General features: G+C 43.7%; 1 protein-coding gene across 1 annotated transcript; it reads right to left on the bottom strand.

The window, feature by feature from the left end:
* LOC5508774 (serine-rich adhesin for platelets) lies at positions 1-27197 on the bottom strand. Its single transcript, XM_048723367.1, has 15 exons — positions 26796-27197; positions 17246-24550; positions 16962-17078; positions 16565-16684; positions 15947-16063; positions 15489-15610; positions 14274-14341; positions 12622-12782; positions 5962-6084; positions 5309-5437; positions 4582-4654; positions 4305-4393; positions 1333-1429; positions 749-1013; positions 1-88 (listed from the first exon to the last, which is right to left on the bottom strand). Exons 1-15 carry the CDS (start codon positions 26824-26826, stop codon positions 71-73), a joined length of 8835 nt encoding a protein of 2944 aa, XP_048579324.1. The 5' UTR covers positions 26827-27197; the 3' UTR covers positions 1-70.
* Between the last annotated feature and the right edge of the window lie 63 nt (positions 27198-27260).

Genomic DNA, 27260 nt, shown 5'->3' with positions numbered 1-27260 from the left:
GTTAGTTGCTGTAGTTGCCTGGGTAGTGGGAACTTTGTCCTGCTGAATTCTGCGGGGTCTTGTCCAAGAGTTATCCGAGGGTCGGATCCTAGTTGATCAAAAGCAAGTTGATGAAAAGCTACCCGGTGAAAAGCTACCCAATAAACTGCTAAAGAATAACCCGATGAAGAGTTACCAAATCCTCGCGAAAACACGCGAAGTAGAAAAATGTACGAATTGTGATTGCACTAGATGAAAGTAAAGTTCTATATATGATCAAGGATGCACTAGATGAAAGTAAAGTTCTATATATGATCAAGGAGATTCACATATATCTACCAATATATACCTATACAACCTAAATTGTTTACAAAATAACCTTAATCACAAGATCTGCATATAGGCACGGTCAGGGCAGGGTCATGACACGGTACGGTATATTGGGACTACTGACTGTAAACACGGATGCACGATGGACGCGCGCGATTCCAGCGAGAAGGTGCAACAAGAATGTTAACAACAAAACGACTCGTTCAAGCAGTGTCAGCATTGTTGGGAAACACGCAGAAATGTTAGACCGAACAACACTTCGAGTGCAAAAGCAGCCCATAAAGATGTCTCCGGCATCATTCTAGTATTCTTCTGCTGGCACTGTTTGTACGTCAAGCGCGAAAGCGAATTTCGTGGAGCAGGGGATGCCCCCCACCCCCACACCCGTAATTGCGCCCATTCCCCACCCCCCCTGACTACTACCCTTTGAATACATTACCCTCCTCCGTTCGATGTCATCGAAAGCCGCCACGTTGTAATGGCCAAATTCTGGGTTGTGTCGGACGCCACGCCCCTTCATCTCTATCTCGACTTTCTCGAGCTCCTTGGCGGCGGCTTCTGCAGGTTCGACTAGTGGCGATGCTCGCAGTCCTCTGCTGCCCTCCTCGATGGCGCGAAGGAAAGCCTCTTGCGACGGCGGCAGCACTTTCACTTTGCGGGATTCAACCCTGTTGCCATCCTCGTAATCACCAGCAAACTTCAAACTGGAAGAGAAAAATATCAATATATATAAAATACAAAAATGTGTGACAAACTGTGAGGTATCTTAATGCAAAAAATGCTAATGAACTGTGTACACTTTAAGAGATCAACAACTTCTTCGGCAAATACTTATTTTAACGACTGGGAACGGGCCTCTAGCTAAAGCATACTATAGGCTTTGAATAATAATACTTTCCAAAATAAGGATATTTCGATATTAAAAACAATCGCAGCCTAGGCTTGGCTAACAATGTCATCAACAAACTCATACAATAAAAGTGAATAGAAAATTATAAATATAAACAAATATGTATAGCATACGTTGTGCGACGTCTTCTGATACAAAAAATCCCAATGATGGCGACAATCAGCAACATGCCAGCGATTACCGCGAGAATGATTATGATATACAGCATCTCTGAGACAATAACACCATTATCAGCAAAAGTGGGACAACAGACGAGTAATTGGACCATATACAGCAAGAAGTTTATATACATCTATGGACGAGTAGGGGACCTAAGCCTAAGGAAACGCATTAAGTTTATGCCTGTACAGCATCTCTGTGACATTACAATTAGTAACCAGCAAAAGAAGGGCAACGGAGAACATACGGGGGAGGGCATTAGGGGGACCTAAAAGGAATAGGGCGTTAGGGGGACCTTAAGGAAATAGGGCGTTAGAGGGACCTTAAGGGGCAAGGGCGTTAGAGGGACTTTAAGGGGCAACGGCGTTAGGGGGACCACCTAAAGGGGCAAGGGCGTTAGGGGGACATGAAGAGAGAAGGGCGTAAGGGGGACCTTAAGGGGCAGCGGCGTTAGGGGGACCTGAAGGGAATTAAGGCGTTAGGGGGACCTGAAGGGAATAAGGCGTTAGGGGACCTGAAGGGAATAAGGCGTTAGGGGGACCTGAAGGGAGAAGGGCAGGGCAAGAATGTTAGGGGAACCTGAAGGGAGAAGGGCGTCAGGGGAACCTGAAGGGAGAAGGGCGCTAGGGTAACCTGAAGGGAGAAGGGCGTCAGGGGAACCTGAAGGGAGAAGGGCGCTAGGGTAACCTGAAGGGAGAAGGGCGCTAGGGTAACCTGAAGGGAGAAGGGCGCTAGGGTAACCTGAAGGGAGAAGGGCGCTAGGGTAACCTGAAGGGAGAAGGGCGCTAGGGTAACCTGAAGGGAGAAGGGCGCTAGGGTAACCTGAAGGGAGAAGGGCGCTAGGGAAACCTGAAGGGAGAAGGGCGCTAGGGTAACCTGAAGGGAGAAGGGCGTTAAGGGAACCTGAAGGGAGAAGGGCGTTAGGGTAACCTGAAGGGAGAAGGGCGCTAGGGAAACATGAATGGAGAAGGGCGCTAGGGAAACCTGAAGGGAGAAGGACGTTAGGGAAACATGAAGGGAGAAGGACGTTAGGGAAACATGAAGGGAGAAGGGCGTCAGGGGAACCTGAAGGGAGAAGGGCGCTAGGGTAACCTGAATGGAGAAGGGCGCTAGGGAAACCTGAAGGGAGAAGGGCGCTAGGGTAACCTGAATGGAGAAGGGCGCTAGGGAAACCTGAAGGGAGAAGGACGTTAGGGAAACATGAAGGGAGAAGGGCGCTAGGGTAACCTGAAGGGAGAAGGGCGCTAGGGTAACCTGAATGGAGAAGGGCGCTAGGGAAACCTGAAGGGAGAAGGACGTTAGGGAAACATGAAGGGAGAAGGGCGCTAGGGAAACCTGAAGGGAGAAGGGCGCTAGGGAAACCTGAAGGGAGAAGGGCGCTAGGGAAACCTGAAGGTAGAAGGGCGCTTAGGTAACCTGAAGGGAGAAGGGCGCTAGGGTAACCTGAAGGGAGAAGGGCGCTAGGGTAACCTGAAGGGAGAAGGGCGCTAGGGTAACCTGAAGGGAGAAGGGCGCTAGGGAAACCTGAAGGGAGAAGGGCGCTAGGGTAACCTGAAGGGAGAAGGGCGTTAAGGGAACCTGAAGGGAGAAGGGCGTTAGGGTAACCTGAAGGGAGAAGGGCGCTAGGGAAACATGAATGGAGAAGGGCGCTAGGGAAACCTGAAGGGAGAAGGACGTTAGGGAAACATGAAGGGAGAAGGACGTTAGGGAAACATGAAGGGAGAAGGGCGTCAGGGGAACCTGAAGGGAGAAGGGCGCTAGGGTAACCTGAATGGAGAAGGGCGCTAGGGAAACCTGAAGGGAGAAGGGCGCTAGGGTAACCTGAATGGAGAAGGGCGCTAGGGAAACCTGAAGGGAGAAGGACGTTAGGGAAACATGAAGGGAGAAGGGCGCTAGGGTAACCTGAAGGGAGAAGGGCGCTAGGGTAACCTGAATGGAGAAGGGCGCTAGGGAAACCTGAAGGGAGAAGGACGTTAGGGAAACATGAAGGGAGAAGGGCGCTAGGGAAACCTGAAGGGAGAAGGGCGCTAGGGAAACCTGAAGGGAGAAGGGCGCTAGGGAAACCTGAAGGTAGAAGGGCGCTTAGGTAACCTGAAGGGAGAAGGGCGCTAGGGTAACCTGAAGGGAGAAGGACGTTAGGGAAACATGAAGGGAGAAGGGAGTTAAGGGAACCTGAAGGGAGAAGGGCGTTAGGGTAACCTGAAGGGAGAAGGACGTTAGGGAAACATGAAGGGAGAAGGGCGTTAAGGGAACCTGAAGGGAGAAGGGAGTTAAGGGAACCTGAAGGGAGAAGGGCGTTAAGGGAACCTGAAGGGAGAAGGGCGTTAGGAGGACCTGAAGGGAGAAGGGCGTTAGGAGGACCTGAAGGGAGAAGGGCGTTAGGAGGACCTGAAGGGAGAAGGGCGTTAGGAGGACCTGAAGGGAGAAGGGCGTTAGGAGGACCTGAAGGGAGAAGGGCGTTAAGGAAACCTGAAGGGAGAAGGGCGTTAAGGAAACCTGAAGGGAGAAGGGCGTTAAGGGAACCTGAAGGGGGAAGGGCGTTAAGGGAACCTGAAGGGAGAAGGGCGTTAAGGGAACCTGAAGGGAGAAGGACGTTAAGGAAACATGAAGTGGCAAGGGCCTTAGGGGATGCTAAGGGAAGAAGAATTGAGAATAATTGACATTCATATACGAGTGGTAATAAACTATCACACCAAGAATAAAGTCAAGACAACTATTTTGATTTCGGTGATGTGTTTTGCTAGTGTGAAAGCGACATATTGGACAGCAGGGGCGGATCCAGAAGTATAAATGGGCGGCGGGGGGGCGGGGGTGGGAGGGTGGATTAGAGGGGCAGTTTGGTACTTTATTAGTTATCTTTTAAAAGAAAGAGACATGACATGTCCACCCCTGGGAGGGTGGGGACACTAGTTGCCATGGTACCGACCTTTGTCCTGTGTGGAAGCACTAACAGGGGGAGCTTTAGTTAGAATGGCTGAAGTTTGACAACGGTCTCCGTCGAAGCCTTCAGGGCAGCTAAATTAGAGAAACGGCTCAGCGGTCATCAAAACTGTATGGGGGAGGGGGGTCAACAACAACAACAACAAAAAACATCCTTAGCAGACATTATTCGCAGCTAAAAATGCCACCATATTACAACGTCCAGACGTGAAATCACCAGATACAGAGACGACAGACAAGAAGAGAGTAAACGGCTCACATACCTACAGTAGACGGATCGAGCAGTATAATGACAGGTTCCGCCATTTTGGCAGAAGTCCTTTGTGGTGCAGGCAGCTGCAATACAGGCAGAAGATAAAATATGTGCGAATGATATATGTAAAGCTGATTTACAGGTAAGAGATAATATATGTGCGAGTGATCTGTGTAAAGCTGCTTTACAGGTAGAAGATAAAGTATGTGCGAATGATATATGTAAAGCTGCTTTACAGGTAAGAGATAATATATGTGCGAATGATCTGTGTAAAGCTGCTTTACAGGTAGAAGATAAAATATGTGCGAATGATCTGTGTAAAGCTGCTTTACAGGTAGAAGATAAAATATGTGCGAATGATCTGTGTAAAGCTGCTTTACAGTTTAGAGATAATATATGTGCGAATGATCTTTGTAAAGCTGATCTACAGGTAGAAGATAATATATGTGCGAATGATCTGTGTAAAGCTGCTTTACAGGTAGAAGATAAAATATGTGCGAATGATCTGTGTAAAGCTGCTTTACAGTTTAGAGATAATATATGTGCGAATGATCTTTGTAAAGCTGATCTACAGGTAGAAGATAAAATATGTGCGAATGATATGTGTAAAGCTGCTTTACAGGTAGTGCGAATGGTCTGTGAAAGTTGCTTTACAGGTAGAAGTTAAAATATGTGCGAATGATAGCTGCGCGAAACACCACAGAATGTTCCTAATACACATTGTCATTTGTACCTACCAAAGCAGTGTGTTCCGTTGCCATAGTAACCCGATGTTGCATTGCACGTGCATGTAAATGTCCCATTGGCTGATGCGCACGTTGCGTTCACGTGACAGTTATGGACTCCCGCGGCGCAATGATCAGTTACTAGGAAAACAGAACATAGCACTTTACCGCGCAGCATAACCATTGTTTTGAGAACGCCAGAAAAGGCGTGGCCGAGCAAGCTTTAATGGCCATTAAATACTAAGGGGCTAGGTTAAATCGTTCCAGCGTTAAGTTCATTTTTTCATTAAAGATGCAAATACAAGTTGGGTTAAAACATCAGAACGTTTTCCTAGCCGGGCCGATTATTTGTATGTCACAACCCTCATCTTGGGAGTAATCAATGTGGGGAAGGGGGAAGTAATGATCCTTATGAATCGCATATTTAAGTCAACAAGGCAAATCGGAAAGAGCACTTGTCATGATAAAAAATGAAGTATGTATCTAAGGTGAACATTAGAAACATCAATATTTTAGTCAAGGAATGGTGCTTATTTGTGACGATAAAGGTGGAAATACTGGCCTAGGACACGTGAGGATTTAGGCACAGAGGGAACTTGGCTGCTTTCTGCATTTTGATGGAGAGGGATCGCCGTGTACCACCCGCTTTATTGCGTCAAACTAACCATTGCATTGCTTTCCATTGCCATGGAAACCGCTCTTGCAGTAACACTTGAAGGAGCCAACAGTATTGTTACATGTGGCGTTGCTATGGCAATCGTGAGCTCCGTCCTCGCACTCGTTACGATCTGAAACGTAATCCAAAGAGATTGTTACCGTCTGAGACAACCCAAAGAGATTGTTACCGTCCTGGACAATCATAAGAGATTGTTACCGTCTTGGACAATCATAAGAGATTGTTACCGTCTGAGACAATCATAAGAGATTGTTACCGTCTTGGACAATCATAAGAGATTGTTACCGTCTGGGACAATCATAAGAGATTGTTACCGTCTGGGACAATCATAAGAGATTGTTACCGTCTGGGACAATCATAAGAGATTGTTACCGTCTAGGACAATCATAAGAGATTGTTACCGTCTGAGACAATCATAAGATATTGTTACCGTCTGGGACAATCATAAGAGATTGTTACCGTCTGAGACAGTCATAAGATATTGTTACCGTCTGGGACAATCATAAGAGATTGTTACCGTCTGAGACAATCATAAGATATTGTTACCGTCTGGGACAATCATAAGAGATTGTTACCGTCTGAGACAATCATAAGAGATTGTTACCGTCTGGGACAATCATAAGAGATTGTTACCGTCTGGGACAACCCAAAGAGATTATTACTGTCTGGGACAATCATAAGAGATTGTTGCCGTCTGGGACAATCATAAGAGATTGTTACCGTCTTGGACAATCATAAGAGATTGTTACCGTCTGGGACAACCCAAAGAGATTGTTACCTTCTGGGACAATCATAAGAGATTGTTACCGTCTGGGACAATCATAAGAGATTGTTACCGTCTGGGACAACCCAAAGAGATTGTTACCTTCTGGGACAATCATAAGAGATTGTTACTGTCTGAGACAATCATAAGAGATTGTTACCGTCTGGGACAATCATAAGAGATTGTTACCGTCTGGGACAACCCAAAGAGATTGTTACCGTCTGGGACAATCATAAGAGATTGTTACCGTCTGGGACAACCCAAAGAGATTGTTACCGTCTGGGACAATCATAAGAGATTGTTACCGTCTGGGACAATCATAAGAGATTGTTACCGTCTGGGACAATCATAAGAGATTGTTACCGTCGGGGACAATCATAAGAGATTGTTACCGTCTGGGACAATCATAAGAGATTGTTACCGTCGGGGACAATCATAAGAGATTGTTACCGTCTTAGACAATCATAAGAGATTGTTACCGTCTTGGACAATCATAAGAGATTGTTACCGTCTGGGACAATCATAAGAGATTGTTACCGTCTTGGACAATCATAAGAGATTGTTACCGTCTGGGATAACCCAAAGAGATTGTTACCGTCTTAGACAATCATAAGATATTGTTACCGTCTGGGACAATCATAAGAGATTGTTACCGTCTGGGACAATCATAAGAGATTGTTACCGTCTGGGACAACCCAAAGAGATTGTTACCTTCTGGGACAATCATAAGAGATTGTTACCGTCTTAGACAATCATAAGAGATTGTTACCGTCTGGGACAACCCAAAGAGATTGTTACCTTCTGGGACAATCATAAGAGATTGTTACTGTCTGAGACAATCATAAGAGATTGTTACCGTCTGGGACAATCATAAGATATTGTTACCGTCTGGGACAATCATAAGAGATTGTTACCGTCTGAGACAATCATAAGAGATTGTTACCGTCTGAGACAATCATAAGAGATTGTTACCGTCTGGGACAATCATAAGAGATTGTTACCGTCTTAGACAATCATAAGATATTGTTACCGTCTGGGACAATCCAAAGAGATTGTTACCGTCTGAGACAATCACAAGAGACTGTTACCGTCTGAGACAATCATAAGAGATTATTACTGTCTGAGACAATCATAAGAGATTGTTACCGTCTGGGACAACCCAAAGAGATTGTTACCGTCTGGGACAATCATAAGAGATTGTTACCGTCTGGGACAACCCAAAGATATTGTTACCGTCTGGGACAATCATAAGAGATTGTTACCGTCTGGGACAATCATAAGAGATTGTTACCGTCTGGGACAACCCAAAGATATTGTTACCGTCTGGGACAATCATAAGAGATTGTTACCGTCTGGGACAATCATAAGAGATTGTTACCGTCTGGGACAATCATAAGAGATTGTTACCGTCTTAGACAATCATAAGAGATTGTTACCGTCTTGGACAATCATAAGAGATTGTTACCGTCTGGGATAACCCAAAGAGATTGTTACCGTCTTAGACAATCATAAGATATTGTTACCGTCTGGGACAATCATAAGAGATTGTTACCGTCTGGGACAATCATAAGAGATTGTTACCGTCTGGGACAATCATAAGAGATTGTTACCGTCTGAGACAATCATAAGAGATTGTTACCGTCTGAGACAATCATAAGAGATTGTTACCGTCTGGGACAATCATAAGAGATTGTTACCGTCTGGGACAATCATAAGAGATTGTTACCGTCTGGGATAACCCAAAGATATTGTTACCTTCTGGGACAATCATAAGAGATTGTTACCGTCTGGAACAATCATAAGATATTGTTACCGTCTGGGACAATCATAAGAGATTGTTACCGTCTGGGACAATCATAAGAGATTGTTACCTTCTGGGACAATCATAAGATATTGTTACCTTCTGGGACAATCATAAGATATTGTTACCGTCTGGAACAATCATAAGAGATTGTTACCGTCTGGGACAATCCAAAGAGATTGTTACCGTCTGGGACAATCCAAAGAGATTGTTACCGTCTGGGACAATCATAAGAGATTGTTACCCTCTGGGACAATCATAATAGATTGTTACCGTCTGGGACAATCATAATAGATTGTTACCGTCTGGGACAATCGTAATAGATTGTTACCGTCTGGGACAATCATTAGAGATTGTTACCGTCTGGGACAATCACAAAAGATTGTTACCGTCTGGGACAATCATAAGATATTGTTACCGTCTGGGACAATCATAAGAGATTGTTACCGTCTGGGACAATCATAAGAGATTGTTACCGTCGGGGACAATCATAAGAGATTGTTACCATCTGGGACAATCATAAGAGATTGTTACCGTCGGGGACAATCATAAGAGATTGTTACCGTCTTAGACAATCATAAGAGATTGTTACCGTCTTGGACAATCATAAGAGATTGTTACCGTCTTGGACAATCATAAGAGATTGTTACCGTCTGGGATAACCCAAAGAGATTGTTACCGTCTTAGACAATCATAAGATATTGTTACCGTCTGGGACAATCATAAGAGATTGTTACCGTCTGGGACAATCATAAGAGATTGTTACCGTCTGGGACAATCATAAGAGATTGTTACCGTCTGGGACAACCCAAAGATATTGTTACCGTCTGGGACAATCATAAGAGATTGTTACCGTCTGGGACAATCATAAGAGATTGTTACCGTCTGGGACAACCCAAAGATATTGTTACCGTCTGGGACAATCATAAGAGATTGTTACCGTCTGGGACAATCATAAGAGATTGTTACCGTCTGGGACAATCATAAGAGATTGTTACCGTCTGGGACAATCATAAGAGATTGTTACCGTCTGGGACAATCATAAGAGATTGTTTCCGTCTGGGACAATCATAAGAGATTGTTACCGTCTGGGACAATCATAAGAGATTGTTACCGTCTTAGACAATCATAAGAGATTGTTACCGTCTTGGACAATCATAAGAGATTGTTACCGTCTGGGATAACCCAAAGAGATTGTTACCGTCTTAAACAATCATAAGATATTGTTACCGTCTGGGACAATCATAAGAGATTGTTACCGTCTGGGACAATCATAAGAGATTGTTACCGTCTGGGACAATCATAAGAGATTGTTACCGTCTGAGACAATCATAAGAGATTGTTACCGTCTGGGACAATCATAAGAGATTGTTACCGTCTGGGACAATCATAAGAGATTGTTACCGTCTGGGATAACCCAAAGAGATTGTTACCGTCTTAGACAATCATAAGAGATTGTTACCGTCTTAGACAATCATAAGATATTGTTACCGTCTGGGACAATCATAAGAGATTGTTACCGTCTGGGACAATCATAAGAGATTGTTACCTTCTGGGACAATCATAAGATATTGTTACCGTCTGGGACAATCATAAGATATTGTTACCGTCTGGAACAATCATAAGAGATTGTTACCGTCTGGGACAATCCAAAGAGATTGTTACCGTCTGGGACAATCCAAAGAGATTGTTACCGTCTGGGACAATCATAAGAGATTGTTACCCTCTGGGACAATCATAAGAGATTGTTACCGTCTGGGACAATCATAATAGATTGTTACCGTCTGGGACAATCATAATAGATTGTTACCGTCTGGGACAATCATTGGAGATTGTTACCGTCTGGGACAATCACAAGAGATTGTTACCGTCTGGGACAATCATAAGATATTGTTACCGTCTGGGACAATCATAAGATATTGTTACCGTCTGGGACAATCATAAGAGATTGTTACCGTCTGGGACAATCATAAGAGATTGTTACCGTCTGGGACAATCATAAGAGATTGTTACCGTCTGGGACAATCATAAGAGATTGTTACCGTCTGGGACAATCATAACAGATTGTTACCTTCTGGGACAATCATAAGAGATTGTTACCGTCTGGGACAATCATAAGAGATTGTTACCGTCTGGGACAATCATAAGAGATTGTTACCGTCTGGGACAATCATAAGAGATTGTTACCGTCTGAGACAATCATAAGGGATTGTTACCGTCTGGGACAATTATAAGAGATTGTTACCGTCTGGGACAATCCAAAGAGATTGTTACCGTCTGGGACAATCATAAGAGATTGTTACCGTCTGGGACAATCATAATAGATTGTTACCGTCTGGGACAATCATAATAGATTGTTACCGTCTGGGACAATCATAATAGATTGTTACCGTCTGGGACAATCATTGGAGATTGTTACCGTCTGGGACAATCACAAGAGATTGTTACCGTCTGGGACAATCATAAGATATTGTTACCGTCTGGGACAATCATAAGATATTGTTACCGTCTGGGACAATCATAAGAGATTGTTACCGTCTGGGACAATCATAAGAGATTGTTACCGTCTGGGACAATCATAAGAGATTGTTACCGTCTGGGACAATCATAAGAGATTGTTACCGTCTGGGACAATCATAACAGATTGTTACCTTCTGGGACAATCATAAGAGATTGTTACCGTCTGGGACAATCATAAGAGATTGTTACCGTCTGGGACAATCATAAGAGATTGTTACCGTCTGGGACAATCATAAGAGATTGTTACCGTCTGAGACAATCATAAGGGATTGTTACCGTCTGGGACAATTATAAGAGATTGTTACCGTCTGGGACAATTATAAGAGATTGTTACCGTCTGGGACAATCATAAGAGATTGTTACCGTCTGGGACAATCATAAGAGATTGTTACCTTCTGGGACAATCATAAGAGATTGTTACCTTCTGGGACAATCATAAGAGATTGTTACCGTCTGGGACAATCATAAGAGATTGTTACCGTCTGGGACAATCATAAGAGATTGTTACCGTCTGGGACAACCCAAAGAGATTGTTACCGTCTGGGACAACCCAAAGAAATTGTTACCATCTTAGACAATTGGTCATGTTACATTAGATATTACTGCATACCACAGGCTTACCATCCTAATGTTGTTATTCGCACGCCGCGATAGTTCACAGAACGGAATCTTTTTGTCATAGAATAAAGGTCAAATAAACACTTATTACGTTGACTTTGAGTAAAAACAGTCGATAACATAGGCTTTCCTGAGATCCGTTATGTTAACTACCCCGGCGTGCGAATAACAACATTAGGATGGTAAGCCTGTGGTTTGCTATCGCAAATCTTAGCATAGGAAAGAAAGATTCTGACGTACTAAAGGCTCTCACTAGGACCTCATGACCCTCGAGGAAGTGAGAATCAACTGAGAGTACGGAACGGAGACCAGTTTGGAATTGCTATTGTTAGGAGGTGACTAAGGCTAAGTTCAACCATCGTATTATCCATGAGCGCGTGCAAACGTCAGCCCCCGATCCATAAAAAAGTGATGAGTTGCGTGCCAAAAACAAGTAATCATATTCACTAGCCAAGGGACGTGTCTAAATTGTCCAAATTTCCTAAAAAAAAAATTGTTTTACTCTTCCTTTGATTAAAAATTAAATCTCCAATATGATGGTCGGCAAAAAGGCAAGCCGCAAAAGGGCAGAGCATACGAATAGGGATCAGTTCAAGCCTTCTACCATGTACATCTTGTAGTTTGCAATTCCTTTGACGAGCAGCTTAGTTAGTCTCCTTTCTAAAACGTCCCCAAACCTAAAACTGTACCCGCTAAACAATGAACAAGGGTACACGTTAAAAATGTCAGCCTGTGTATGAAGTAAAGTATCACTCGTACATACAATATCGTAAACTTGTGAAGTAATTTGCAGGCTGGCTGCCTCAAGTGGAGACTAAAACCCCTTTGCATCGTCCATTCTCTTGCAAACAGCACAAAGAGAGAAGTTTATTGGTGGCGCAGTTTGCATAGGGCTCAATACTGAAACTACGAGGTACAAAAAAAAGAAGTACGTCCAGTGAGCTTACCGGTAACACTCACTGAACTTGAGTCGATAATGAAGATCCCGAGGGTCGAAGTCATATTCTGAGTATTGATGCTTTCGTTCACCGCTTGATTTACTTGTTCTAAGGAGACGTTCGCGACTTTATCGAAGTACACTATAGCATCGACAACCACACTGCCTGGCCTGGGAAAAACAAATCGGGAAACACAAAAATGTCTGGTTTTGGAGGAAAAATAGGGAGATGTTGTGTCAGACAGTACAACACTGTCTGGCCTGGGAAAGGGGTGGAGAATTAGAGATGTGGTGTCAGATGGTACAACACTGCCTGTCCTGGGAAAGGGGTGGAGAATAAGAGATGTGGTGTCAGATGGTACAACACTGTCTGGCTTGGGAAAAGGGTGGAGAATAAGAGATGTGGTGTCAGATGGTACAACACTGTCTGGCCTGGGAAAGGGGTGGAGAATAAGAGATTTGGTATCAAATAAAACACTGCCTGGCCCGAGAAAGGAGTGGAGAATTAGAGATGTGGTATATCAGATGATACAACACTGCCTGGCCTGGGAAAGGGGTGGAGAATTAGAGATGTGGTATATCAGATGATACAACACTGCCTGGCCTGGGAAAGGGGTGGAGAATTAGAGATGTGGTATATCAGATGATACAACACTGCCTGGCCTGGGAAAGGGGTGGAGAATTAGAGATGTGGTATCAGACAGTACAACACTGTTTGGCCTGGGAAAGGGTAGAGGATTAGAGATGTGGTATCAGATGGTACAACACTGTCTTGCCAGGGAAAAGGGGTGGAGAATTAGAGATGTGGTGTCAGATGGTACAACACTGTCTGGCTTGGGAAAAGGGGTGGAGAATTAGAGATGTGGTATCAGATGGTACAGCACTGTTTGGCCTGGGAAAGGGGTGGAGAATTAGAGATGTGGTGTTAAACAGTACAACACTGTCTGGCCTGGGAAAAGGGTGGAGAATTAAGGATGTGGTATCAGATGGTACAGCACTGTCTGGCCTGGGAAAGGGGTGGAGAATTAGAGATGTGGTATCAGATGGTACAGCACTGTTTGGCCTGGGAAAGGGTAGAGGATTAGAGATGTGGTGTTAAACAGTACAACACTGTCTGGCCTGGGAAAAGGGTGGAGAATTAAGGATGTGGTGTTAAACAGTACAACACTTTCTGGTTGGAAAGGGCTGGAGAATTAGAGATGTGGTATCAGACAGTACAACACTGTCTGGCCTGGGAAAAGGGTGGAGAATTAAGGATGTGGTGTTAAACAGTACAACACTTTCTGGTGGGAAAGGGTAGAGAATTAGAGATGTGGTATCAGACAGTACAACACTGTCTGGCCTGGGAAAGGGGTGGAGAATTAGAGATGTGGTGTTAAACAGTACAACACTTTCTGGTGGGAAAGGGTAGAGAATTAGAGATGTGGTATCAGACAGTACAACACTGTCTGGCCTGGGAAAGGGGTGGAGAATTAGAGATGTGGTGTCAGACCTTCCTGGACAAATATGTATCTAAATATTGGATAAAAGTTGTACTTATAAGAAATCTTATTTATTTTCAGTTCTTGAAAACAAAAACAAAAATATATTGTCGTATTTGTCCACAAAAATTAGGATTACATCCTATCACTTTCCTTGGTCACACCCACAACTTTCACTTACCGAAACCGCAGAACTTCACAACCAGTGTAGCTATATCTCAGAGATGAATTCTTGTAGATGTCATCGTACTGAAGGGTACATAGCAATGTATTAGATATTCCTGCTCTTAGAATGAGGAAATCAAATGCCAGCAAATGTAAGGCGGCTAACAAAAAAGCCCTTGCTATTTTGAGTAACTTGTCAACTCTCGCACACACCATAAAATGCATCAGTTCATATCCGTAACACCATAGTTATATGAGGGAACTGGTTACTAAACTCGGCGAGCCTCAAAGGCCTTAACCAATAGGCGCTCTCTGATGTTGCACAAACCAAGCGTACCGCACATGCAAGAATAAGACCGAGATTTATGTTTTAAGTCCTGATTACACCTGCCATTATATCCTGAGCTATGCAGCCCTGGAAAATTCTTTTCATACAGCCATGCATATTTTGTAGAATTGTCGCGCGGGGTTAACATTCTATAGACAGGAAGGGGGCGCTTGATTACGCCCAATCCCTTCCCGCACCTTTTCCCCTTAAATTCCCGAATCCCGCGGGATTTGGGTCCTAAACCTGATTCAGTTCTTGCCATTGGCTCTTGTGACAGCAAGCCATAAGCACTTTTACACGAACACCACGTTATTTTGATGATTTCCAGTCAGCCCCTGCCTAAACCAGGCCTCACAACAGAGAGTCGTTACAAATTGAACTTTTTAGTAGCATAGGCTTTCGATTCCCTGTCAGAGAAATTAATTCCCGCCCGGTTGATTTTATAACATCCCGCTTCTCGAGGGCCCGGCAAATCCCGCATCCCGCAACACTATTTTGCGTCCGCATCCTGCACCGAAGTAAGGCCAAATCCCGTGTCCCGCGAATACCCTACCAGGCCTTGTATAGAGAGTAATCTTAAACAGCAAGCATACGAATCTGCATCACTGCATTGGACTTATGTCCAATAAGGCATAGATTAGAGTGTACTTTTAGACAACAAGACTGCGTCGATACAGCTAAGAAATATGAAATATTTCTTTGCTTAGCACACATTTATGTCTGTATGTCTACAGACTACGCAATTTTTAAATGCGAGAATTAAGTCCAATGAAAACAATGCTAGCCAGTTCCCTCATGGAAAGTGAGTTTAGCGATAATGATTGAAATATTGAAGTGCCAGACTGTTCGTGGTTTGATCGAAAACAAACGTAAAATAAGGTTTAGAGGATATCTGCGCCTTACCGTAGAGACGACTTTAGCCTCTAGCGTCTTGTAGGTTTGAGACTTCGGGTCCTTTAGATCATCGGTAAACACAGATTCATTTCCAGCTTTAATCTTGAACGACGCCGTAAACGCAACAATTTCTAATAAAAAAAGAAACAACTAACAAATGACCATGATTTACGGCTATTACAACCATTTTTAAAGGTGAGCTAATGAGTAATTCCCGTTCAGCAAGAACAAATATGCCCTACCACAAGATTCTCCGACCATAAGGGGGGGGGGGGGGGGGGAGGGGGCCCTTTGGCCTCAAGTTTGCCACAAATAGAGCAGAGAAATGAAAAGACGGAAGACATGCATTGTCAATGTTATTAGCTATACCATTAAAATGTGCTGGTTGTGAATTATTGAAATCATTGAAACCCTTTCTTCAGATTAAGCCTCGCCCGCCAACTGAGTGACCCGGACTACTTCCGTACCTGTACAAGTGCCATTATTCTCGAAAAAACCAGCAGGGCACGCGCACGTGTAGGAGCCAATGATGTTATTACACACTTGATCAGCCAGGCACACGCTTCCTGAACACTCGTCTATATCTGAATAGTTACAACAAAACATAAGAAAAACACATAAAAGAGAATATGTTACATACATGACACGTGGTAAATTACCCGGGAGAAGGGGGGGGGGGTTCTTCCGTGTAAAAGTGATAGGAATGCTCGTCGGGAAATTTGAAAAATACCCCTAAAAAACCTGCACACCAAAAATTGCTACCCCATTAAAAAATACCATTTCTAAGAGAAAAGCCTATTTCAATTTCTCGGATACCCCCTAAATATTACCTAAGGCCCAATTTTGACCCCTAAAAAATAGGACGAGTATCTCGACATGGGAAAAAACGCCCCTCCCCCCCCCCGGGGGTATACATTACGCTAAAAATTGACTAGAGAAATATTTAATGTGAAAGTAAGCTTCAGAATTCTAGCTTTCTCCCTTCTCCTCCTTGGGAGAATCGTCAAATTACCTCATTCGTTTATACCAATGCTAGCCTCCCTCGCAAGCTTTTTTAGGCAGCGACTTGTAAATTAACTACGTACCTTGGCACTCGTGACCGTTTCCGGTGAAACCGGAAGAGCAGTGGCAGTTATAGGATCCCTGTGTGTTGTTGCACGTGGCATGAACGTGACATGGACTGGGGCTTAAACACTCGTCGATATCTGCAGTACAGTCTTGTTTTAGTATCAAAGATTCGAACAGAATGACCCCATAGTGATTTGGAAAACAAAATAAAGTTGCTACTTTTTGCTTCTTTACAGAGATCAGAAGTAATGCCATCGGGGTAACAAGTTGGTTTTATCTTAGTAAAAGTAGTATAAATTACAAATAGATGTGAATGGAACGAGTTCTCTGGAACATATCTGGAGCTTTAGATTTAGAGGCACTTTGTTGGTTCTGCGTGTATCTATGGTTGGCGCCATAAAAGTGACGCCTCACCCGTGCAATTGACGCCATCGCCGGTGAATCCTCGATAACACGAGCAGCGGTATCCAACAGGGAGATCTGTACACGACGCATGAGTACTGCAATTGTTCACTGCGAGGCAATCATTTCCTACAACACAAACCAAGAACCAAAGCAAGTCACATCCACTTAACTCGCAGTAGCATGTAACAAGTCGAGAGGAACTCGATTACAATAGCTACAAACAAAACAACAGACGAAAACCTTATCCACACTAAAGGACAGCTTACGGTTACATGTATAAAAAGAGCACTTACTGTAAGAAGCGATTGAGGAAGACACAACAGCCAGCCCTAGCGACGATAATTCACTGGTGTCAATCAAATACACTTGAGTGGTTGACATGGTTGATGTTAATGGAACAGAAGCGAATTTATCAATGGATGTTGAAGTTGTTCTGGGAGTTGCCGTGGAGGAATGCAATAAAGACGTTTGGGCACCAGTTGCTGTGAGTGACAGCGAAGACGTCACAGTGACTGCCTTGACAGATAAAGTTGTTGACACATAAGGTGTCACAGCCACTGCATCAATGGATGTTGGTGTTGACCTGTTTGTTGCTATGGAGGAGTTTATTGATGACGTCAGGACACTTGTTGTTGAGGGTGACACAGAAGACGTCACAGCCACTGCTTCAATGGATGTCGATGTTGACCTGTTTGTTGCTATGGAGGAGTTCATTGATGACATCAGGACACTTGTTCTTGTGGGTGACACAGAAGACGTCACAGCCACTGCTTCAATGGATGTCGATGTTGACCTGTTTGTTGCTATGGAGGAGTTCATTGATGACATCAGGACACTTGTTACTGTGAGTGAAACTGAAGACGTAACAGCCACTGCATCAATGTATGTCGATGTTGACCTGTTTGTTGCCATGGAGACGTTCCTTGATGACGTCTGGACACTTGTTGCTGTGGGTGAAACTGAAGACGTCACAGCCACTGCACCAATAGATGTTGTTGTTGACCTGTTTGTTGCTATGGAGGAGTTCATTGATGACGTCTGGAAACTTGTTGTTGAGGGTGACACAGAAGACGTCACAGCCACTGCATCAATGGATGTCGATGTTGACCTGTTTGTTGCTATGGAGGAGTTCATTGTTGATGTCAGAACACTTATTGCTGTGGGTGACACAGAAGACGTCACAGCCACTGCATCAATGGATGCCGATGTTGACCTGTTTGTTGCGATGGAGGAGTTCACTGATGACGTCAGGACACTTGTTGGGGTGGGTGACACAGAAGACGTCACAGCCACTGCATCAATGGATGTTGATGTTGACCTGTTTGTTGCTATGGAGGAGTTTATTGATGACGTCAGGACACTTGTTGGGGTGGGTGACACAGAAGACGTCACAGCCACTGCTTCAATGGATGTCGATGCTGACCTGTTTGTTGCTATGGAGGAGTTCATTGATGACATCAGGACACTTGTTACTGTGAGTGAAACTGAAGACGTAACAGCCACTGCATCAATGTATGTCGATGTTGACCTGTTTGTTGCTATGGAGGAGTTCATTGATGACATCACGACACTTGTTACTGTGAGTGAAACTGAAGACGTCACAGCCACTGCATCAATGGATGTCGATGTTGACCTGTTTGTTGCTATGGAGGAGTTCATTGTTGATGTCAGAACACTTATTGCTGTGGGTGACACAGAAGACGTCACAGCCACTGCATCAATGGATGTCGATGCTGACCTGTTTGTTGCTATGGAGGAGTTCACTGATGACGTCAGGACACTTGTTGGGGTGGGTGACACAGAAGACGTCACAGCCACTGCATCAATGGATGTTGTTGTTGACCTGTTTGTTTCAATGGAGGAGTCCATTGTTGACGTCAGGACACTTGTTCTTGTGGGTGACACAGAAGACGTCACAGCCACTGCATCAATGGATGTCGATGCTGACCTGTTTGTTGCTATGGAGGAGTTCACTGATGACGTCAGGACACTTGTTGGGGTGGGTGACACAGAAGACGTCACAGCCACTGCATCAATGGATGTTGTTGTTGACCCGTTTGTTGCAATGGAGGAGTCCATTGTTGACGTCAGGACACTTGTTCTTGTGGGTGACACAGAAGACGTCACAGCCACTGCATCAATGTATGTCGATGTTGACCCGTTTGTTGCAATGGAGGAGTTCATTGTTGACGTCAGGACACTTGTTCTTGTGGGTGACACAAAAGACGTCACAGCCACTGCATCAATGGAAGTCGATGTTGACCTGTTTGTTGCTATGGAGGAGTTCATTGATGACGTCAGGACACTTGTTGCTGTGGGTGACACAGAAGACGTCACAGCCACTGCATCAATGGATGTCGATATTGACCTGTTTGTTGCTATGGAGAAGTTCATTGTTGACGTCAGGACACTTGTTGCTGTGGGTGACACTGAAGACGTCACAGCCATGGCATCAATGGATGTCGATGCTGACCTGTTTGTTGCTATGGAAAAGTTCACTGATGACGTCAGGACACTTGTTGGGGTGGGTGACACTGAAGACGTCAGAGCCATGGCATCAATGGATGTCGATGCTGACCTGTTTGTTGCTATGGAGAAGTTCACTGATGACGTCAGGACACTTGTTGGGGTGGGTGACACTGAAGACCTCACAGCCACTGCATCAATGGATGTTGTTGTTGACCTGTTTGTTGCTATGGAGGAGTTCACTGATGACGTCAGGACACTTGTTGGGGTTGGTGACACAGAAGACGTCACAGCCATGGCATCAATGGATGTCGATGCTGACCTGTTTGTTGCTATGGAGAAGTTCACTGATGACGTCAGGACACTTGTTGGGGTGGGTGACACTGAAGACGTCACAGCCACTGCATCAATGGATGTTGTTGTTGACCCGTTTGTTGCAATGGAGGAGTTCATTGTTGACGTCAGGACACTTGTTCTTGTGGGTGACACAAAAGACGTCACAGCCACTGCATCAATGGAAGTCGATGTTGACCTGTTTGTTGCTATGGAGGAGTTCATTGATGACGTCAGGACACTTGTTGGGGTGGGTGACACAGAAGACGTCACAGCCACTGCATCAATGGAAGTCGATGTTGACCTGTTTGTTGCTATGGAGGAGTTCATTGATGACGTCAGGACACTTGTTGCTGTGGGTGACACAGAAGACGTCACAGCCACTGCATCAATGGATGTCGATGTTGACCTGTTTGTTGCGATGGAGGAGTTCATTGTTGATGTCAGGACACTTATTGCTGTGGGTGACACAGAAGACGTCACAGCCACTGCATCAAAAGAAGTCGATGTTGACCTGTTTGTTGCCTTGGAGAAGTTCATTGTTGACGTCAGGACACTAGTTGTTGTGGGTGACACAGAAGACGATATAGCGACTGCTTTAGCGAGTGTCGAAGTAGTACTATTTGTTGTCATAGACGATTCTAATGATGGTGCCGAAGTTGTACTGGTTGTTGCCATAGAGGAGGATTCCATAGACGACGTCAGTACACTAGTTGTTGTGGGTAACACAAGAGACGATATAGCGACTGCTTCAGCGAGTCTCGAAGTTGTACTATTTGTTGTCATAGAAGATTTCAATGATGGTGTCGTAGTTGTACTGGTTGTTGCCATAGAGGAGGATTCCATAGAGGACGTCAGTACACTAGTTGTTGTGGGTAACACAGAAGACGATATAGCGACTGCTTCAGCGAGGGTCGAAGTCGTACTATTTGTTGTCATAGACGATTCCAATGATGGTGTCGAACTTGTACTGGTTGTTGCTATAGAGGATTCCATAGATGACGTCAGTACACTAGTTGTTGTGGGTAACACAGGAGACGATATAATGACTGCTTCAGCGAGTGTCGAAGTCGTTTTATTTGTTGTCATAGACGATTCCAATGATGGTTTCGAAGTTGTACTGGTTGTTTTCATAGAGAAGGGTTCCTTAGATGACGTCAGTACACTAGTTGTTGCGGGTAACACAGGAGACGATATAGCGACTACTTCAGCAAGTGTCGAAGTCGTACTATTTGTTGTCATAGACGATTTAAATAATGGTGTCGTAGTTGTACTGGTTGTTGCCATAGAGAAGGATTCCATAGATGACGTCAGAACACTTGTTGTTGTGGATGACACAGAAGATGATATAGGGACTGCTTCAGCGGGTGTCGAAGTAGTACTATTTGTTGTCATAGACGATTCCAATGATGGTGTCGAACTTGTACTGGTTGTTGCCATAGAGGAGGATTCCATAGATGACGTCAGTACACTAGTTGTTGTGGGTAACACAAGAGACGATATAGCGACTGCTTCAGCAAGTGTCGAAGTCGTACTATTTGTTGTCATAGACGATTCCAATGATGGTGTCGAAGTTGTACTGGTTGCTGCCATAGAGGAGAATTCCATAGATGACGTCAGTACACTAGTTGTTGTGGGTAACACAGGAGACGATATAGCGACTGCTTCAGCAAGTGTCGAAGTCGTACTATTTGTTGTCATAGACGATTCCAATGATGGTGTCGAACTTGTACTGGTTGTTGCCATAGAGGAGGATTCCATAGATGACGTCAGTACACTAGTTGTTGTGGGTAACACAGGAGACGATATAGCGACTGCTTCAGCGAGTGTCGAAGTCGTACTATTTGTTGTCATAGACGATTCCAATGATGGTGTCGAACTTGTACTGGTTGTTGCCATAGAGGAGGATTCCATAGATGACGTCAGAACACTTGTTGTTGTGGGTAACACAAGAGACGATATAGCGACTGCTTCAGTAAGTGTCGAAGTCGTACTATTTGTTGTCATAGACGATTCCAATGAAGGTGCCGAAGTTGTACTGGTTGTTGCCATAGAGGACGATTCCATAGATGACGTCAGTACACTAGTTGTTGTGGGTAACACAGGAGACGATATAGCGACTGCTTCAGCGAGGGTCGAAGTCGTACTATTTGTTGTCATAGACGATTCCAATGATGGTGTCGAACTTGTACTGGTTGTTGCCATAGAGGAGGATTCCATAGATGACGTCAGTACACTAGTTGTTGTGGGTAACACAGGAGACGATATAGCGACTGCTTCAGCGAGTGTCGAAGTTGTACTATTTGTTGTCATAGACGATTTCAATGATGGTGTCGTAGTTGTACTGGTTGTTGCCATAGAGGAGGATTCCATAGAGGACGTCAGTACACTAGTTGTTGTGGGTAACACAGGAGACGATATAGCGACTGCTTCAGCGAGTGTCGAAGTTGTACTATTTGTTGTCATAGACGATTCCAATGATGGTGTCGTAGTTGTACTGGTTGTTGCCATAGAGGAGGATTCCATAGATGACGTCAGTACACTAGTTGTTGTGGGTAACACAAGAGACGATATAGCGACTACTTCTGCAAGTGTCGAAGTCGTACTATTTGTTGTCATAGACGATTCCAATGATGGTGTCGAACTTGTACTGGTCGTTGCCATAGAGGAGGATTCCATAGATGAAGTCAGTACACTAGTTGTTGTGGGTAACACAGGAGACGATATAGCGACTGCTTTAGCGAGTGTCGAAGTCGTACTATTTATTGTCATAGACGATTCCAATGATGGTGTCAAAGTTGTACTGGTCGTTGCCATAGAGGAGGATTCCATAGATGACGTCAGTACACTAGTTGTTGTGGGTAACACAGGAGACGATATAGCGACTGCTTCAGCGAGTGTCGAAGTCGTACTATTTGTTGTCATAGACGATTCCAATGATGGTGTCGAAGTTGTACTGGTTGTTGCCATAGAAGAGGATTCCATAGATGACGTCAGGACACTAGTTGTTGTGGGTGAATCAGAAGATATAGGGACTGCTTCAGAGGGTGTCGAAGTAGTACTATTTGTTGTCATAGACGATTCTAATGATGGTGTCGAAGTTGTACTTGTCGTTGCCATAGAGGAGGATTCCATAGATGACGACAGTACACTAGTTGTTGTGGGTAACACAGGAGACGATATAGCGACTGCTTCAGCGAGTGTCGAAGTCGTACTATTTGTTGTCATAGACGATTCCAATGATGGTGTCGAACTTGTACTGGTTGTTGCCATAGAGGAGGATTCCATAGATGACGACAGTACACTAGTTGTTGTGGGTAACACAGGAGACGATATAGCGACTGCTTTAGCGAGTGTCGAAGTCGTACTATTTATTGTCATAGACGATTCCAATGATGGTGTCAAAGTTGTACTGGTCGTTGCCATAGAGGAGGATTCCATAGATGACGTCAGTACACTAGTTGTTGTGGGTGACACAGAAGACGATATAGCGACTGCTTTAGCGAGTGTCGAAGTCGTACTATTTGTTGTCATAGACGATTCCAATGAAACTGCCGAAGTTGTACTGGTTGTTGCCATAGAGGAGGATTCCATAGATGACGTCAGTACACTAGTTGTTGTGGGTAACACAAGAGACGATATAGCGACTGCTTCAGCGAGTGTCGAAGTCGTACTATTTGTTGTCATAGACGATTCCAGTGATGGTGTGAAAGTTGTACTGGTCATTGCCATAAAGGGGGATTCCATAGAGGACGTCAGTACACTAGTTGTTGTGGATAACACAAGAGACGATATAGCGGCTGCTTCAGCGAGTGTCGAAGTCGTACTATTTGTTGTCATAGACGATTCCAATGATGGCGTCCAAGTTGTACTGGTCGTTGCCATAGAGGAGGATTCCATAGAGGACGTCAGTACACTAGTTGTTGTGCGTAACACAGGAGACGATGTAGCGACTGCTTCAGAAAGTGTCGAAGTCGTACTATTTGTTGTCATAGACGATTCCAATGATGGCGTCGAAGTTGTACTGGTCGTTGCCATAGAGGATGGTTCCATAGAGGACGTCAGTACACTAGTTGTTTTGGGTAACACAGGAGACGATGTAGCGACTGCTTCAGCAAGTGTCGAAGTCGTATTATTTGATGTCATAGACGATTCCAATGATGGTGTCGAACTTGTACTGGTTGTTGCCATAGAGGAGGATTCCATAGATGACGTCAGTACACTAGTTGTTGTGGGTAACACAGAAGATGATAAAGCGACTGCTTCAGCGAGTGTCGAAGTCGTACTATTTGTTGTCATAGACGATTCTAATGATGGTGTCGAAGTTGTACTGGTTGTTGCCATAGAGGAGGATTCCATAGATGACGTCAGTACACTAGTTGTTGTGGGTAACACAAGAGACGATATAGCGACTGCTTCAGCGAGTGTCGAAGTCGTACTATTTGTTGTCATAGACGATTCCAGTGATGGTGTGAAAGTTGTACTGGTCATTGCCATAAAGGGGGATTCCATAGATGACGTCAGTACACTAGTTGTTGTGGGTAACACAGGAGACGATATAGCGACTGCTTCAGCGAGTGTCGAAGTCGTACTATTTGTTGTCATAGACGATTCCAATGATGGTGTCGAAGTTGTACTGGTTGTTGCCATAGAGGATTCCATAGATGACGTCAGTACACTAGTTGTTGTGGGTAACACAGGAGACGATATAGCGACTGCTTCAGCGAGTGTCGTAGCAGTACTATTTGCGGCAATGATGAGAACTGTTAAGAGCATGTAGACAGACCAAAGAAATGGCCCTGTAGAGAAGTAGAACCAACGATGTTATGAATTTTGTTTTTATTCATTATTTTAGTAGTTTAGAAATAGCCTACTTTTATTACAGTAAGTTGTAAATGCTGTGTATAGGAAATTAAAACAACTTAACAACAAAACACTAAAGCTTTGATGCTTTGCGACCATATAAGATACATACCTTTTCATGCTAAATAGATGGGGGTCTTTGCATAATTTGATAATGATTTGTAATGTTATTTTTCATTCAGAAAATCGATTTTCCTTTTGAATGTATAGTGTTACGCAGGAATAAGTCACTAATGTAGTTAAGACATACTTAGCAGCTAGAAATTATATACTGATCGGCTCTCAACATATTGAAGTCCACATGACAACTAAAAGCATTTCCTATTTCTAGCAATTGACCTTTTGCTCGGGGAACATATAGGCGTGCCGCGTCCCTTTTCGAGTGGTATTTGACAATCGGGATTTGGCCACCAATTCTCGTTTCGTACTTCTTAACGAAGGAAGGAAAGTTAGGTCTGAGTTCAAACAAGGCTTACACTAAGTAAACTTCAGACCTAGCCGTCGGTAGAATTAGGTTTTAGTACATTTTAACACTTTAACTGCAAAAATGATTGGAATTCTGTCAATCATATTAATCACGTGTGTATCTTGCCATGCGCACTAGCAGTGTAACAAGTTAGTGTGTGACATCCGTAGTCAGTAGCAACATTGTAAACATTACGTAAGTCACGGCAGTCCAAGGGTAACAGACTGGCACACCGACGCAGGAAGGCCGTCCCTCTTACACCCATTGGTTAAACCCTTATCCAAACAGTGCTAAAAGCCCTTCGGGATGTCAGGGTCGGTTATCCTAAAGGACATGCCGTCTTAGTAAAATATAAAAAGGGGTGCGTACCGAAGCCCCAACACACTTGTGAAACACATATGTGAACACATAGAATGATAACCACATATGTGAACATAGAGGCAGACGAGACACTTGTAGAACACACTTGTAAAATGAAGAACAAACATATGTGAACACATAGAATGAGAAACACAGAGACACCCAGAATTAGAAACAGACAGAGAAACACATCTTATACAGATCTTCTAAATCTTGTAACAGCAAACAAGTAAAAACCCGAACCTCCCCCAGCCAAGTGGTCAGAGTGGGTCATAGTCGTTTTGTTGCAATAGTATAACCCTAAAAGTAAATATTTTAGAGGGACAAATCTTCCAACAATTAACTGAATCAAGTTGCAGTCAGTGAAATAAATCACAAACCCGCTTATAAAGAACACAAGGACTAAAACCACTTAAAAAGAACACACGGACAAGCCTGCGTAATCAGGACATACGGACATAACGGAAAAACATTACATGACGCTTCAAATAAGCCCATTTCAAATATTTTAAGGGGGGAAATTTCCCTTAGTACTTGAGTAATAGTGATTAATAGCAAACAAAATATCAAGTGCGGCTTTTTTAGATGGATGCGACTTTTTGTAAAGTGTCATTGAAATTTGAGCTTTTCGTCCCTGAGCTTATTCATAGCGTAAGGATGATTATCTTAAAAAGCCAAAATCTGGGTATGTGAGCAGGTGAGTTGCGGCCTTACACTAATTGTGTTTTGAAAATCAGTCCGTAATACAAGGAAACGATGGCCAGTGTAAAATGGTGTCTTCTTTCTCTATCTAGAATTGCGCATTTTCCAGGTTTTTCCGTCATGTCGTACATACATACACACCTGCTTATAAAGGACACACGGACAAACCCGCTTATAAAGGACACACGGACAAACCTTATCATAAGCAATTTAAAAAAGAACCAAATCGAGCGAGGGAGAGAAGGCGAGGACGTATTCTACAAACTCAAAGTACGACAAAGGTACTGTTCCTAATTACCAATTCTTGACTGTATATAATCATAATATAATTATAAATAATATAACAGTGGTTAGCAAAGTCTGTAAAACCTTTAAGTCTAGACCTATAGCAACTGAAGTTCTTAAAATATTCAAAATAAAACGTTTTCAAAACTTTAATTCTATAAGATGTATTGTATGATCCTTGAACCAATCATATATGCAACGAATGTGGTCTCTTAGTATTATAAACATATTGAATAAATTCAGAACGTTTCTACATGAATTATATCGAGCAAAGGACACATTAGCAAATGTATTTTTTTAGCAGTTGACACATGTAGAGTTTGCGCGCGAAAATAAATACAATTGAAAATACTCATCCAACTACTCACGGTGTTCCTGTGATAGGAAAATAAATCCCATCTTGGAATATCCACTGCTCTGATTTAAGGCCACAGATAGTAGAACACACTTAGGCCTTTCTTCCTTCCGGTCCTTGGCCAGTTAACGCGACTCAGACCATACTTTTCAGGTTTGAAGTTGTATTTCGTCATGTGCCGTGCAGAGGGAATTTGAATATTTTCTTTCCAAGAACGAGGTCCACGAGGGAATGTTAGTTAGGAATTTCATCAATAGCATCTCTAGCAAGCAAGCGTGACTGATTACCCTAATAAAAAAAATGTGTTCTTAGCACTAAAATAACATAATTTTCTTCACGCTCCAGATATTTTTTCATGCTATCTTCTTTTATTTGGTTCGTTCCTTGGAGCTTAAGTATAACGAGAACTTCGCTTTGTTGTCGAATTTTAGACGCAAACTCACAGCTGGTAACCCCTGATTGGCTAATTAACTGAAAA

This window comes from Nematostella vectensis, chromosome 2 (assembly GCF_932526225.1).
Source record: "Nematostella vectensis chromosome 2, jaNemVect1.1, whole genome shotgun sequence".
NCBI lineage: Eukaryota > Metazoa > Cnidaria > Anthozoa > Actiniaria > Edwardsiidae > Nematostella > Nematostella vectensis.
This window is presented reverse-complemented; position numbering and strand designations above follow the sequence as displayed.